Genomic DNA, 15,147 nt, shown 5'->3' on the forward strand with positions numbered 1-15,147 from the left:
ATTTTATACAAAAATAGTTCTTTGAATTATGCAAATTCCTTATTTTATTTCTTCTAATTAGGGAAATAATTTTATAGTTTATTTACCTTAAGATGTTCCATAAGACGCACAAGCTTATCGTAAGCTGGATCAGTGGCGAGCAGCGCACGCGCAGCCGTTAGATGCGTGTCGAGCGCGTGCACGTCTCGCAACTGACGATAGCGCTCGCGCGTGCCGCACAACAAAAGCAGTAGTTTGCGGACTTGTTTCCTGTATCATAGAACAAATTATAACTGTAAGGTGTGCGTTGCTTATATATTTTGTATTTATTTGTAAAGCGCGGCTTGCATATATAAGAAATTCATACATACGTTGCATGTATATCTTATTTATATTAGTTGGCGTAATTATTAAGCTATTTACTGTTCCGTTTTTTTAAAACCTCTTTATTCTTGGACATGCTGGCTCTACTCTATAGTATTACAAACTGTATTAATATAAATTACCTAAGCGGTGTTTGTTGGTTCATCATGTACTCGCACAGTAGAGTTCGCCAACGCGTGTCAAAGTGCGCCGGATCGCAGTGCTTGTGTATTTGACAAGGGAGTCGTAGGGCCATTTCCATTAGTAATTGAGGGTAGTTGTCAAACACGTCCAGTGCATGACCTTAAAACAAATTAAAGATAAGTATAATTTATGTTAATGTATAAAATTCAGATAAAATATATTTGAGGCCTTACTTTTAACATATTCCTTGACGAAGAATGGTTGCATATCCGGCAGTGGCTGTGGTGGCTGTGGTTTCAGCAACTGTTGTGTTGGAGTCGCAGTTCCTGTGCCTGCAAAATATTTAAATATTATAAAAATCCCAAGATGACTCTTCCTTTACACAAATAGCACCAAGGATAAAGTACACAAGACTTTTTAACATCACAAAAAACTCAATAGCATACCATTACTTTGGTTTAATGAATGCCATTGCGCAGGAGAGGCGGTAACATGTATACAGTCTCAGTATATCTATACTCACTGGCCGTCTTCTCCTTCCAGTAGGGCAGCAGAGCGGCCAGCACCGCGTAGCAGTGGCGCGGCGCGCCGGCGCGCACGAGCGCGGCGGCGGCGAGGCGCGACACGTGCGCCGCGCACGCCGCGCCCGTCACCTGCTCGCGCGCCGCGCCGCCCTCGCTCGCGCCGCACGTCTTCCAGCGTGCCATTAGTACGCCTGAATGATAGATCCGTGTTCATTTGTTGGGTAGATTATGCGATGGCGTATACATGAATTGAATTACATTAAAAAATATTGCAACTTTCATAGACTATAACAAACAATAAAATACTATACTTGATACTGTATGTGTCTTTGATACAGTAACGCAAATTAAATATTAATATTCAACTGTTTCTTTACATTACATCCTATAAGAAAAATTGTGGTACAATTGTTTAATAAGAGAGTTAAAATGCTACAGCAATTTATAGAGCTATTGCTTTGCAATTAAAAACAAGTGATCAATATGCAGAATACTAACTTAGCAATCTCATGATAACAAGCTGGAGCTCTCTTCTATTAGTCCTCTCATGTATGGGCGTGGCATGTTCTTCGCCATTGGAGTCCAACTCCGATACAAGCATTTCAAGGCGCATAATAGCGAGCTGGAAGTCACGTCGCTCTCCGCGTTCTTCTGTACTTGTCTCTTCTCCTTGAATATCTAATTCACCAACGAGGACTTCTAGGAGGCGATCCAGTACAGCTCTGTCACCTTCGACACTTGAATCTAGATCACCGGCTAGCATGAGCAAGACCTAATAATAAAATACCATTTAATTGTAAACATATTGAAAACAAATTGAATAGCATTATTATAGATTATATAGAAAATTCGTTGCATTGTGGACAAATTATCTAAGGAAGAATCGCATGTCTTCTCAAAACATAATTCAATGGAAAAAGTTCTTTAACTTACTTGAACAAACGGTATGGCCCGCACTCCGGACAAATTCCGCAAAGTGGGCATGGCGTCCAACGCAGCTGACAGCAGCGAGAGACGCAACGCGTGCAACTTCCGGGTTTCGTTCTCTGCTTCCACTGCGCGAGAGGTCGACGCTACTGGTTGCGATGAAGATGTTGATGGACCGGCTGTAAAGTGTATGAATATCGTTGGATAACAAGGCAAAGCAATATAACAATCATCAACTCCCGAATTTAAATTTGCTACTTTTAGAGATGATTTCACTTGCTTATAAAGTCTCTGATAGTTTAACAGTTTTCGACAAATTATATTTTCATGCATTTTATTTTCTCATTTTACCTTATATTTAAGCTTAATACAAATAATCAAAAATAAAAGCGTTCAAACCGACCATTTTGCTGTTTTTTTTTTTTTTTATTGCATTCTTAAAATTTTACTTAAGGAAAATTTATACTATTTTACACTTATAAAACACAATAGCAAACACACAGGCACACAACCTAGAATTCACAGAGCAAGCGTAAAACAACACTGTATACTGGCCTGTAACAGAGACAGGCGCGGCCAAGACGCTGGCGTGCGGCAGAGCGCTCACGTGCGCGGGCGGCATCTCGCCTAGAACATGCAACCACTATGCACACGCCGTACAAGCATTTAGCGCGACAAGCACAAGCGCACGTTTATAGCTTATTGTTATGCACTATTATAGCTTTAAGTAATATTCAATGGATTGTCTTGCATATATGTAATATAGGTAAATTAATCAAGCGTCAATATTTCGTTAAAAAATACAAAGTACTATTTAAATATATATCCCCAGCTCCAAAAACATGGAGATACAAATGTATAATAATTATACATAACAATTATATTGAACACTAGCCGCGAGACCCGGCTCCACCCGGATTGACACAGGTTAAAAACAAAATATTAATATTACCTATGACACTCACACATAATGTAGCTTTTTATTGCTTAACAGAATTTTTAAAATATTTTCAACAGATCCAAAGATTAGCCCCTACAACGTCACAAATTCACAATCTACATACATCTTTATGATACAAGTTAGTAGATTTCACACTAATGATCAAACACTAGATATACACTCAACTCCACCCCTTTAACAATGCACGTAAAATAACTCGCAAATGAAAAGCTGATTTGCTCACCATACGCGCTACTTCGGCCAGACACACCTCCTATACTATCCGCTCCGGAACCACCGCTCTCCGAGCCGGCGGAACCGGCCGCTTCCGCTGGCGACGTGCGCAGGGTGCTGCCGTCCGTTGCTGCGGTGCTGCCTTCGTCGTCAGACCTGGTTGGGGGCCAAGTCAATAATTATGTACAATGTCTTGTTTCAAGACTCGTACCATTTTCATATTGCATAGAAAATGCTAACCTACAGAGCCATAAAAAATGAGGTAACGTTAAATTTGAATAGCAGGAAGTTTTATTGCGAAAACTAAATCCTTTTAATGTATTTATTAATTTAATCGACTTTATAAATCACTACTCATATTACAAAACGAAACAGTGACTCTGCCTATCTGTTTTTTTTTTTATTCTTAACACCTAAACCACTAAACTAATTTAGATGGCATTTCATACAATTACTGTTTGAGATAGGACATAACATCCAGAGAAGCCGCGGGCTGAATCCTAGTATTTAATAAACTGTCAATTTATCTACATCCATTATGTACAAACTTACCCATTGGGCGATGCGTTGGCGTCGCTAAAGCCGGGCGCGGGCGGCGGCGGCGCGGTGGGCGTGTGCGCGAGCGCGCCGTGCGCGGGCGCACGCCGCGGCTGCTCCTGCAGGGACAGCGCGATCGCCAACTCCACCATCGTCTCGTCGTCCGCGTCCGCTGGGATATCTAGCAACGCTTCTAGACCTAAAACGTTATTAAAAATAAATAAGGCCAGTTGAAATTAAGTCTTAGTCGAAGACATTTGAACAAATGCGCCAAAAAGCATTGTTAATTATTAAAATAGATCCTATTGTTAACAGTATACATTTCAATAATAAAAAATAATATGTAAAATCATTTTTTACACGCTACACGCTAAACGCTACAATATACCCGAGGCGATCTGAGAGAAACAGAATTTAATTTGTACATGCGACAAAAATATCGTATTTTCATTAATGGCCTTGCATTTGTTCATAGTATATACAGCAAAAGAATAAATTTCCATACGTTTTACGTTTCATAATCCCAAAAACAAAAACAACTGTAATATACAAGTGTGTAATTTTAAATTGTCACAATTTGAATCCCTAGTGTACATTATCTATAAAATACAAGAGCTAACTCACCTCCATCAGGCGCTAGCAATACCATGGGCTCAAGGGAGTCATCCACGTCCATATACTGCGGCTCCTGCTGCTCATCACGATTCGCGCTCAGGTCGGACTCCGACACCGCCGTTTCTGTCACCGGTTGCGCTGCTGATGTAATGGTTGTTGCTCCTGCTCCTATAATTCATCGTTTAACTTGAAATTTATTGTAATTTTCGTATAAACTATATATTTATATAATAATGATCTACTACAAGTCATAAAACACTTTACTTCTCATTATAGTATATGGTAATATTAATTACATAATTTATATGGTAATTTTAATACATGTATTAAATATTTGTGATGTTGTACCCTGCACCTCGGATACAATATCAAAATATTTATTAGATATAGAAGATGAAAAATGAATTAACCTGGTGTATTAGGTGGCGAGGGAATGTACACGCGCCGTCTCTTTACCCGCGGCCGCAGCACTCTCATTAACGCAGCTTTAGCACCGAAGCTGATGCTCTGGTCTTCAGCGAGTAGTAGTGACAAGTAGATTTGATTGCCAAATTCAATCTAAAATGGAAAGCAAGCACTTATAGAATCGGTGGATAAAACTCTTATCAAATTCTAATGCTATCGAAAATACTAAAAAGGAAATACATGTTTAAAGTGTGTATTCAGCCCAAACAAAAAATTTCTATTTTTTTTTAAGCATTACTGTTGTATTGTAAGTAGCACATATATTTCTACTATTCCCTATTTTTTGTGCTTCAAATAATTCATAATTCAGTATTTATATATTCGAGTACAATAAATCCAGCTAGCTTCACTAGGGTTACTCACACACTCCGGGTCGGCGTTGAGCTGGAACGCGTGTATGGTGTCGGCGAGCGCGTGCAGCGTCGGCTCGGCGTGCCTGAGGCCGTACGACAGCACGCCGGGCGGCCCGTGCGCCTGGTTCTTGCACGCCGCCAACTTCCACAGCACGCTGAGCAGCAGCGCGCACACGTGCGGCTCGCGCTCCGGATCGTCTTGATACTCCGGCTTCCAGTATACAGACCAGTCGCCTGTGTATCGATCGGATGCTTAGTGTTGTGATATAGTTTTGTTGAAGAATATGTTAACGATTTTAGAGATGAAGACCTCAAAATATTGAATTTAACTTCTTTAAGTGGTGGTCAAAGTTGCAATTCCTGTAGATGTGTTTGTTGACTAAAAACAGTTTTGTAGCAATTAATTGTAGCGTATATTTTCTTGAGTTTCTTATAATAGACAATACATTTTGATTAATAGTTGATACGCACCACTGCTTTATGACTTACCATTAGCAGGTCGTCGCGGTGTAGGCGCGGTATATTTAACCAGGTTTTGCGGACGCGCTACTGCTAGCGAGCGCGCCAATAACAGAAGCCGGAAGTACCCCTCAGGGTCGATACAACGCACATCCGCCGTGTCACGTAATTCACGCAAGGACGCACACACGTAGCGTAGAATAGCTTGGTCCTAGAATGCGCATACAAATTAATTAATCGCTTTAAGCCATATATCATAAGATTGTGTGTTTATACGTTTACTTTATATTGCAATACCAAACTTATATTTCAAATCATGTTAAGAAATTCATGAAAGTGAAAGTGTCCTTTGAAATTACATTACAGCACACTAACGTAAATCACAAAGAATCTGTTATTAAAATATTTCTTTCTATATTATAACCAACCTTAAACTGATGATAATAATTCTGGTACACAGCCCGCAACAGGCACTGTGCCCTTGCGTGCAACAGTGGTGTAGCGGGCACACAGAGCAACGTACGCGCCGCATCTGCAGCGGCTTCAGCGCCAGCGGTTGCCCCAGTGCACGCCGGGGCTCCGGCGCCGAGCTCGAGCGCTTCAAGCGCTGAACACGCTAGACGTTCTACTGAACTTGGCTTGTTGAGCCCGCCCGATACACCCTCCGACTCCTAATAAAGATCACAATATGTCATGTAACATCAATGTAACTGTAATTTCGATAATTTGTTACATTGTTCTAATGTTTCTTTATATTCATATACCTGAGCTACTTTGCTGGATGAAGGACACGCAGATGGATCTTCGTTTTCTTCAGGCCACCCAAATTGTTCTTTATTTTTTCCGTATACCTAAAATTAACCATAGATTTAATAAAATAATATTTCAGAGCACTTTAAATTTTACTAATTGAATTAAAGGTGACATATTTGCTGAAATATACCTTGACAGAATCGACCATGGTTACGCCATCTGGATCTTGTGACGGTCCGAAAGTTACAACAAGTTTCTTATCAGATTGGAGAGATTCTTCTCGTGTGAGAGGAATATCAAACCATCTGTTGCGGACTACCATTGTGGGTATAGCTCTTCCATGTATCTAAAACAAACGATATATTCATAGAAAAAAAAAAAACAACTAAACATCGATATATAATTAATAATTGTATAAAAAGCCTTACCTCAACATAGGTAGGTGTCCTGGCGACGTCCTGACTACCAAGTAAAACGCGAATACCACAAATAACCATATTTGGATCAGAATTTATTAAATCCATTGCAAAACCGCTCATCTTTGTTGATACAACGTAAAGTCCTGCAAACAACAACAGCGATTATTTATATTATTTTATTTCTTCTCTAATAACAATTGTCTTTAATTATAATTCACGAACACTCCGCCCCGGCTTCACCCGCGGTACATATGTAGCCTATAGCTTTCCTCAATAAATGGCCTATTTAAAACTGAAAGAATTTTTCAAATCGGACCAGTAGTTCCTGGGATTAGTGCGTTCAAACAAATAAACTCCTCAGCTTTATAATATTAGTATAGATTATACATTGTCTTAAAAATAGCTTTAATGTCAGTTTGTAAAGAGTAAAGAGTTGTAAATAAAGATAATCAAAAACAAAAAAGTACCATACCAGTGGTATTAAGTCGGTGTTTAATCTGCGCTGTATTGTACACCTGCAGCAGGTCGTTGCCGCCGAACTCGATGTCACTCATAGCGACGCAGTGCTCGAAGAAGTCGATCGGGAACTGAGGCCCGCCATTTGTGCTCGATTTAGCTGCAGCCTGTATCACAAGAAGATTATATAAAAATTATATACTACATTTTTTAAGTGTAAGAACCGTTCTTTCAGTATTAATCAAGATTTAAAAAAAAACTGACATGTGTGTATGCCTATACAACCCAAACCCACAGATGCCATTAAAATTTTTGATCCATAATTATTTAGAACCATTGAGATAATGTAAAGCAGAGTACGAAAGTCAGTAGTCAACTTTAAGTGAATTGTTTCCCGACTTCAAGTTCGACCGTTCACCTGGTGCTGCTTGCGCGGCGGGTGCGCGTGCGCGTGCGCGGCGAGGTGCGGCGCGGGGCGGGCGAGGCGCGCGCGGCGGCGCGGCGGGTACACGGGCTGCACGGCCGGCGACAGCCAGTAGCCCGTGCGCACCGGGCTCGCGGCGTACATGCGCAGGCTGCCGTCCTCGCACAGCAAGATCAGCGTGCTCTTCTGCTCGCCGCCGCCGCACCAGTGCCGCACCGCCACCATGTCCGTTATCTTCGCCTTGGCGGGCACGACCTGCCGGACGTGGTTATTTCATTTGTGTTCGAAACTAACAGTGAAATTATTTTGATTATCTCGCAAGTAATATGTAACAAATGACGTAATTATTTTAATATATGTTTGATATAAGATTTCATGAGCACGCAGTCTACGCACTTATTATTACTATATAAAAAGGCGGACATCGAAGTCACAAAGAAAAATTAACAACTTACCGTTCCACACGCCTTTCGTGTCGCGTAAAAAAAATCGTAGTCTCATTTATTTTTATAATACAATATAAATAATAAATAATCAAAAATTTATTGTTTTATTCAATCACGCAAGCACTTAATACATAAAGAGAATAGTACCTTAATCTCTTGTACAAATATATTTGTGGGTGTGAGCATGAGCACCACAGGGTTATTGGAGGCCTGCATCAGTGCGGTGACCAATCCAGGATGTCCGGGGACTTCGGCCCATTGTACGAGCGATTGGGCGCCCGTCTTGCCACGTCCACCTTCCTTAGGACCGCCTCCACCTCCGTATACCGTTATCATTGCGGTACCTAAAGCAAATATATAATTAATCTTAATATGGATATTGATAACGATAAACTGTAATTTACATCAGAAATTTGGTCACGAAAATCTATACCGAGCATAAAGTTAAACAAATAATCTTACTTTTGAATGAGCAATTGCTATGAATATAAGACACGTGATTAATCTATACATGTACCTTTCACACTCTCTTCTACTGTATTGAGTGGTGCAAGGAAACTCTTCCCTTGGGCGTATGAGAAGAACAGCATCTTTAGCGTGTGCGAGAAGTATATCGACACTCCGCCGCCTCCAACTAATCCAGCAACGTCCTAAAATAAATAGTAGTGATTTATTACAGGTCTTAGGAACAAAATCTAAGAACATATGAATCTTTGATGTACAATTGAAAAAAAAATGGCGTATTAACATAAATAATACAAAGAAGGAACACCTTGCACACCTCAAAGTAAGAAACTATGTACCTGTATCTCAGGGTGTAACACTTCCAAAGTATTTGTTACATAGAATGTACCAAGTGTGGCTCTAGACTCCTCACTCATTGGTTGCCAGTAGATATGTCCAGCTGAACTCATACACAGCATATGCATCACACCCTCCTGGTTCACGAATGTCACGTCACGAACCTGAGCGAAAATAAAAAAATTAGTAACAGAGTAATTAATATGATATATGAAGCAAGTTAAAATAGCTTGATTTATGTCACCTTTCCACTTGGCACAAGGAAATGATGTAAGGGGTTGCTCAAATCCTTGCTAAGATCGTATATCTTGATGAAGTCTGACGTGACCAGGGCCATCTGTGTTTGTGAGCCAGGTAGCCATATTGCTTTAATGATGTAGTTATTGGCCTCCAAGCCGGTTGATAATACGAAGTGCTCAGATACAGCGCCTATTTATAATTTAAATACAATTAGAAAGATCAAGAGTTATACAATATTCTGAATATATACAATAAAAGGTTCATCATCTGTGATTATTGATATCTAAGATTTTCTGTACATCTTTGGTATATTCAAAAAAATTGTTAAATAATTATTGATTAAAAAATAACAATTATTTTACGAACACGAAATACTAGAAAATCTTTATTAGTTTACACAACTTATTTATTTTAATTAATACCTTAAGAGAAAAGTTACAAAAAGATATAAAATCTGTATATTATGATAGCTTACCACCACTATTGAATGTTAGAACGTGGCACTCCTTGAGTCCACACACGGCAAGTAGGTCTTCGTTAGCCGCATTACCGCTGAGGGTCAGAACCGTGAACGGTATCGGAGCGGATGACAAGCGTGTTAAGGTCAACTTGTGTTTTGATGAGTCCGCTTGTTTCAATAGCGCCGAAAGTTGAAGAACTGTTATTTTTCCTATAAAAAATACATATTATAAACAGTAAAAAGAGATAGCCAAAAAACTGGCATTAATGTTCAAATCGTAAAAACCGTTAGAAACGAAAAATCATGAGTCACATTTTTTTGCGATATATACAATTATTACAATATGTTATTGCAACATTCAAAGAACAAATACGTATTTGATAGTGCGGATAATACATATTTATTTGTATACAGATGAAATAAGAATGGTACCTTTTTCATGGGACACAGCAAGATGTTGTCGACGTCCTTGTGGCGATGCTAAGCAGCACATAGCAACTCGACGTAGTTTATGCGCAGACATTAATTGCCTGATCGTTTGTCCATTTTCTCCAGTGTATGACATGCGCACATTTTCGAATGCGCCCTCTTGAGATCCTATTATAATATAAACAATTCATATCACAATTTACTTATTAAAAAATAAAAAATAATTTTTACCACGACTTTGATGTGTCCAAGAATGTAACGATAACTTATCTCTATATTTTATTATAATCATGTAATCCTAAAAACATTATAAATCAATGTGAAACATAAAAACATGATTGAAATAAACAAATGGCGAGCGCATCTCACCGAGCGTGGGCATCATGAGCGAGTCGGTGTGCGAGAACCGCTTCTCGCCGAGATGCAGCTGCGCGAGCGCCCGCTGCGCGCGGCCGTGCGCGCCCACCGCCGCGCTGCGCTCGCACGCCGCGCGCACCGGCCCCGCCAGCGCGCACACCAGCTTGCGCACGCGCTTCAGGCACCACTCCCACTTGTCGTAGCTCATCAGGAACGTACGGCAACCTACCGATCACGCAATATGTTAGAGGGTAAGGTGAATCTGTTAACGAGACTGCAGTATGACCGCTAAACATATTTTAAAGATGAACATCTAGGCCATGGCTAAAAAGGCTAAAAAGCCGCGCTGTGAAGGAAACCAACGCAAATCCATTATTTTATTTGTTTTAAAATTGACCAAATGATAATCAAATTTTATTCTTTATGAACTCAACTGACCCTGTATATTATGCGCCAGTACTGGCCTGCGAGGAGGCGCGAGGAAAGCGGGCGGCGTGGGGCTCGAAGGCCGACGGCGTAGGGATGGGGCTGGGGGCGCTTCTTCACTTGTACCCGCTGTTCTACCCGCACCCAAGGTCACGGAACGCTTTACCAGCGCTTGACAACTGTAATTTATATTTTGTGAGACTTGCTCACTCTTTACTAATATTTTTTTAATTGAAAGGATGCTTCCTGATAAGGTAACTAATATTACTACAATTACCATTTGTGTAGTAATGACAATAAATTATCATTCATATAATTTGTAATTATAATGAGATAATATAAATTGGACAACTTTTCAACGAGTACTTTTTTGTATTTGTTCCTCAGACCTTTCGACTATGTCAACTGATTTTAATGTAATTCTGAAAAATTAAAGGCATTTTAGTTTATTGGAATTAATAAATTGTTCTAATGACCTAAGTGAGATTTTTAACACGGTTCACAGATCGAAAAACACCGTCCTAATCAATTCAAAGCTAACACCAACCTAGAATCGGGCTTAGCGCCGCAGTCGCAGAAGAAATTGCCGAACTTTGCGTACGACACGTCGTGGCCGCGGTGGCAGACGCGCGCGCACACGGTGCACACGCCCACGCCGTCCACCATCTTGCACGTGTGGCAGTGGTACCAGTGCTGGTTCATGAACTCGCGCTGCGTCACCGTGAACGTGCACAGCTTGTATTGCAGCATTGCGTCCTCGTCCTGAAAGAGAATGTCAAATAAGAACTTCTTTAGTTATGCTCTTTTTAAAACACAATGTATTAGTTTATATAAAAAATTAAGAATAAAAGCATGAATTATGCTGAATTTTATGCATATTATATACATTTTTAAGAATGCATAAATTAGTACACAAAGGCAATATAAAACATTTAAATATGCAATTGTTATTTATCAATTAATCTATTTAAATATAATACTCACAGAATCATCAGCGCTCGTATCATCATCATCTTGTTGTTCATCAGTGTATTCAAAGTCAAATCCGAGATCCGAAGGCGATTCCCAAGTTGGGCTAACAGAACGCCACGCTAAAATAAAACAACTTATATTAGAATGAATCCCATGCAAAATTCAATACACAAAGAAACAATAAATCCTATAAACAAAAATTACATTATAATAGAGTACTGAACGAAGTATAAACATGGAATAACTTACTGTGTGGTTGTACGACACCAATAGCGTGCAACGCGTCTCCAAGGTACGCAAGTAAAGTGCACGCAGACTCTATCTGTGGACCCAAGTTGTTATTGTCAACTGAACCTTCTTCCAATTTTTCCAACACTTCCGGACTGCTCAAATTCTTCACACTGTAAGGAAAAGTTTCAATTAAAAGATAATTTTGATTACTAGTATTTGAAATACAAATAACCTAGGTCTGGCTATGGTAAATATCGAATTATGCTAATCACATATTTAACAGTAACTTCTGAGAGGAAGAGATTAAGTTTTTTACTTCTTTTAAATATTTTTTCTTTGGATGCGATTGTAAGTGTTAAGTTTTACAATTCGTTTATCACTATATTCCTCGCATAAGTATATACAATATGGTAACATACCAAGTTCCAAGCCAGGTGAGTGCGGCGGGGAACAGCAGCTTGTGCAGCGTGCCCGAGTGCGAGTCGGCGAGCCGGCACATTTCCTGCAGCAGCAGCGGGTGGCACGTGCCCTCGCCCGTCACGGTGATCAACGCTTGCAGCATCCGTTCGCTTACGTCCTCGCGACTGTCAAAGATGCAGTTATTTAAATTAGTTTGTTGGGTATAGGTATTAATCACGCCAGCGTGAAAGTTGCACTCACGGACAATAGCTATAAGCCAAACTAAAGAAAAAAGGAATAATTCGTAGCTAAGCGAAAAACCAGATAATTGTTCTTCTGAAGAAATATTAATTTGTAAAACATATACAGCTTAATATTTATTTGTCACTTATACTAAATTCGTAATTTCGTGAACATGATTATTACACACCAGTGCAACACTATATGTTTGCAGAGCGCCGTGAGCAGCGCGGCGTTGTTAGCGGCGCCGTCGGTGACGGGCGAGCTGGGCTCGGGCGCGGGCGGGGCGGCGCTCGCGGCCGGCCCGCTCTCCTTGCTGCCGTCTGACCAGCTACATGTTTCTGGAATGTTATTAATTATTATTGTTCTATAAAACTTTTATAACTTGTTTTTATTATAATATTCAAGGGCTTTTTAAATAATAGAAAAAATATATACAGACTTAAAACTTAATATAATGTACAATTACAGTAATATCTGAAAATTATATTAAACATTAAAACAACCTTTGCCCCCTAGCTATTATATATAAAATGAGTTTTTCTTGAGAAATTTTTTTAAAGAATAGAAAAAATTTGATCACGAGGCAGGATTCGAACCTGCGTATCTTGCCTAACCGTAGCAACGCCTAGCCTCTCGGCCACCCGTGATCCTGCCACAGTAATGAGTTTTTCTTATTGTTTCACTTCATAATTTTGATCAATGCATGTACTATGAATTTGTTTTGATCTGTTATTATAGTTTTCTGTCATACCTGAGTTGCCCGCTTGCTGTACCGTCTCAGACTGCGCTCTTGGTGCAGGCGACCTACACAAAAAAAATTTATAATATACATGCTTCTTGGCTATTCATTCATGTTCATTTACTGACTAGTATTAAATACTTACGGTGTATCAAAAACGGGTAGATCCTGTTCGTTACGTGCGCCGTTCTCAGGGCGTTGCGGCGATTCGCTCTCAGACCTAAACAGTACGCGTCGTATCGCGTTGAACATCGCGAGCGAAGCGGGATTCACGCCCGCGTCTGGCGCGGAGGATGTGGGCGTGGGTAGCTCGGTCTCTGTGGGCGTGGCGTTCGCGGTGCCGATGGCTGCTGCAGCTGAAGCGAGTATTTAAAATTGTTTTGTTTTCTTATATACATATTTGAGGTATAACACATATGAAATTCATAAATTAGTTATAAAAGAAAATTCCGATAAATTCAACAGTATTCAAGTTGGATTTTAGAACTCATTGCTCTCAATTATAAGGGATATTCAGATTCGATAAATAAATAATAAAAATGAAACAGATATGGGAATACTATTGATGGATTAACTAACCAGGTCCATAAGTACAAATATGCCCGAGAAGACTAATCAGCTTCTGCTGGTCAGCAACACCAATAAATTTGCACACACCAACGCAAAGACCTCTGCTCATTTCCGTTGTTTCGCATCCAGCAAATATTTTTATGAATAACCTATAATCGAAATACAGATTAGACGAAACTTTCTAAGTAAATTCAAGACTATTTTCAATATAATAGATATATTCAAACCTACTTTATCACTCGTTCCGTGTAGGGATTTCTTGCATTAGGTGCAGAAAGCAGAATTTTTCCGAGAACAAATTCAGTGTCTTCGACGAAAACAGACTCGTATGCCGCGCGTCCCGCTTGGCGGTCCAAGATTTTCTCCCAATATTTTACCTTAGTATGATAAGGATAAAGTTACATAAAAATTAATTCACTCTAGAAATACACCTAGACAAAACATTTTCACACTTTGTTACCAACGAAATACAATGAAAAATAAAATCACTTACAATGTGTCTCAATGTCTTTTCGGTAAACGGCATTAAATGGTCACAAAGCACAGGGTACGTAGTGCGAAGGATGTGTTCATGAATTATCTCCTCTGCTTTCACGGCTTGCGGTACTATAGCATTCAGTGTTGCGGCCAATGGCTCCGCTAGAAACTCCAATCGCCCATCCGTCTATTTAAAAAAATATATGTTAATTAAAATCGTAATGAGTTTTAATACCAAAAACTACAACCACATTAAAGCATTATATTTATTTATAAATTAATAACTTTGCTATCAACTTACCAAAGCCGGAATGACTAGAGCCAAAGTTTTTCTAGTGAGTTCGACGCTGTCAGCAATCTTCGAAGAGCCAACCTCTAAGAGCTTCGCAGCTGAATACGCAAACATCATTAGCGAAGTTCCAATACTGTATTTAGGATTTCCGCTCATCAGCTCGCAGTGGAACGATACGAGATTCAGTACTGCACTCTCTGATGGTATGATGTGAGATGACTGGAAATTATATAAACTAGTTGTTTAATTTTAATATTACTTGTATTATGCCTGATCTTTGAATGACCCATTTTTCTTAAATTGAAACTGTCATGCAAATTTCATTAGTTATTTAAAATAAATTTAATTATGGTATCTTGTGAGTATGCTACTTCTTCTTTACTAGTAAAAACAACACATCAATTTTTTATTTATATATCATAAATAATAATATTGAATACTACTATATAAAAATATATTCAGAACGAATACTC

The 15,147-nt window shown here is 39.4% G+C and overlaps 1 protein-coding gene across 9 annotated transcripts in view; it reads right to left on the reverse strand.

Moving 5' to 3' along the window:
- LOC119830218 (E3 ubiquitin-protein ligase UBR4) overlaps positions 1-15,147 on the reverse strand; it is a 51,632-nt gene that overhangs the window by 25,368 nt on the left and 11,117 nt on the right. For 5 of the 9 annotated variants that reach the window (XM_038353141.1, XM_038353140.1, XM_038353146.1 and 2 more), the window contains exons 24-62: positions 14,684-14,893; positions 14,399-14,569; positions 14,137-14,282; positions 13,915-14,054; positions 13,481-13,691; positions 13,348-13,400; positions 12,784-12,934; positions 12,374-12,538; positions 11,973-12,124; positions 11,736-11,842; positions 11,299-11,513; positions 10,764-10,930; positions 10,338-10,550; positions 9,972-10,136; positions 9,555-9,749; positions 9,084-9,268; positions 8,842-9,003; positions 8,556-8,688; positions 8,186-8,382; positions 8,048-8,059; positions 7,587-7,847; positions 7,185-7,335; positions 6,722-6,855; positions 6,484-6,639; positions 6,305-6,391; positions 5,969-6,211; positions 5,571-5,751; positions 5,092-5,315; positions 4,674-4,821; positions 4,273-4,431; positions 3,664-3,847; positions 3,122-3,267; positions 2,493-2,564; positions 1,944-2,116; positions 1,509-1,782; positions 1,010-1,201; positions 720-818; positions 486-645; positions 87-249 (exon numbers count right to left, since the gene is read on the reverse strand). In XM_038353141.1, the coding sequence (XP_038209069.1) occupies positions 87-249; positions 486-645; positions 720-818; positions 1,010-1,201; positions 1,509-1,782; positions 1,944-2,116; positions 2,493-2,564; positions 3,122-3,267; positions 3,664-3,847; positions 4,273-4,431; positions 4,674-4,821; positions 5,092-5,315; positions 5,571-5,751; positions 5,969-6,211; positions 6,305-6,391; positions 6,484-6,639; positions 6,722-6,855; positions 7,185-7,335; positions 7,587-7,847; positions 8,048-8,059; positions 8,186-8,382; positions 8,556-8,688; positions 8,842-9,003; positions 9,084-9,268; positions 9,555-9,749; positions 9,972-10,136; positions 10,338-10,550; positions 10,764-10,930; positions 11,299-11,513; positions 11,736-11,842; positions 11,973-12,124; positions 12,374-12,538; positions 12,784-12,934; positions 13,348-13,400; positions 13,481-13,691; positions 13,915-14,054; positions 14,137-14,282; positions 14,399-14,569; positions 14,684-14,893 (6,357 nt within the window). The remainder of the gene's footprint in view (positions 1-86; positions 250-485; positions 646-719; positions 819-1,009; positions 1,202-1,508; positions 1,783-1,943; positions 2,117-2,492; positions 2,565-3,121; positions 3,268-3,663; positions 3,848-4,272; positions 4,432-4,673; positions 4,822-5,091; positions 5,316-5,570; positions 5,752-5,968; positions 6,212-6,304; positions 6,392-6,483; positions 6,640-6,721; positions 6,856-7,184; positions 7,336-7,586; positions 7,848-8,047; positions 8,060-8,185; positions 8,383-8,555; positions 8,689-8,841; positions 9,004-9,083; positions 9,269-9,554; positions 9,750-9,971; positions 10,137-10,337; positions 10,551-10,763; positions 10,931-11,298; positions 11,514-11,735; positions 11,843-11,972; positions 12,125-12,373; positions 12,539-12,783; positions 12,935-13,347; positions 13,401-13,480; positions 13,692-13,914; positions 14,055-14,136; positions 14,283-14,398; positions 14,570-14,683; positions 14,894-15,147) is intronic. The other 4 variants (XM_038353144.1, XM_038353147.1, XM_038353142.1 and 1 more) reach the window with 3 other exon arrangements.

This window comes from Zerene cesonia, chromosome 11, assembly GCF_012273895.1.
Source record: "Zerene cesonia ecotype Mississippi chromosome 11, Zerene_cesonia_1.1, whole genome shotgun sequence".
Lineage (NCBI taxonomy): Eukaryota > Metazoa > Arthropoda > Insecta > Lepidoptera > Pieridae > Zerene > Zerene cesonia.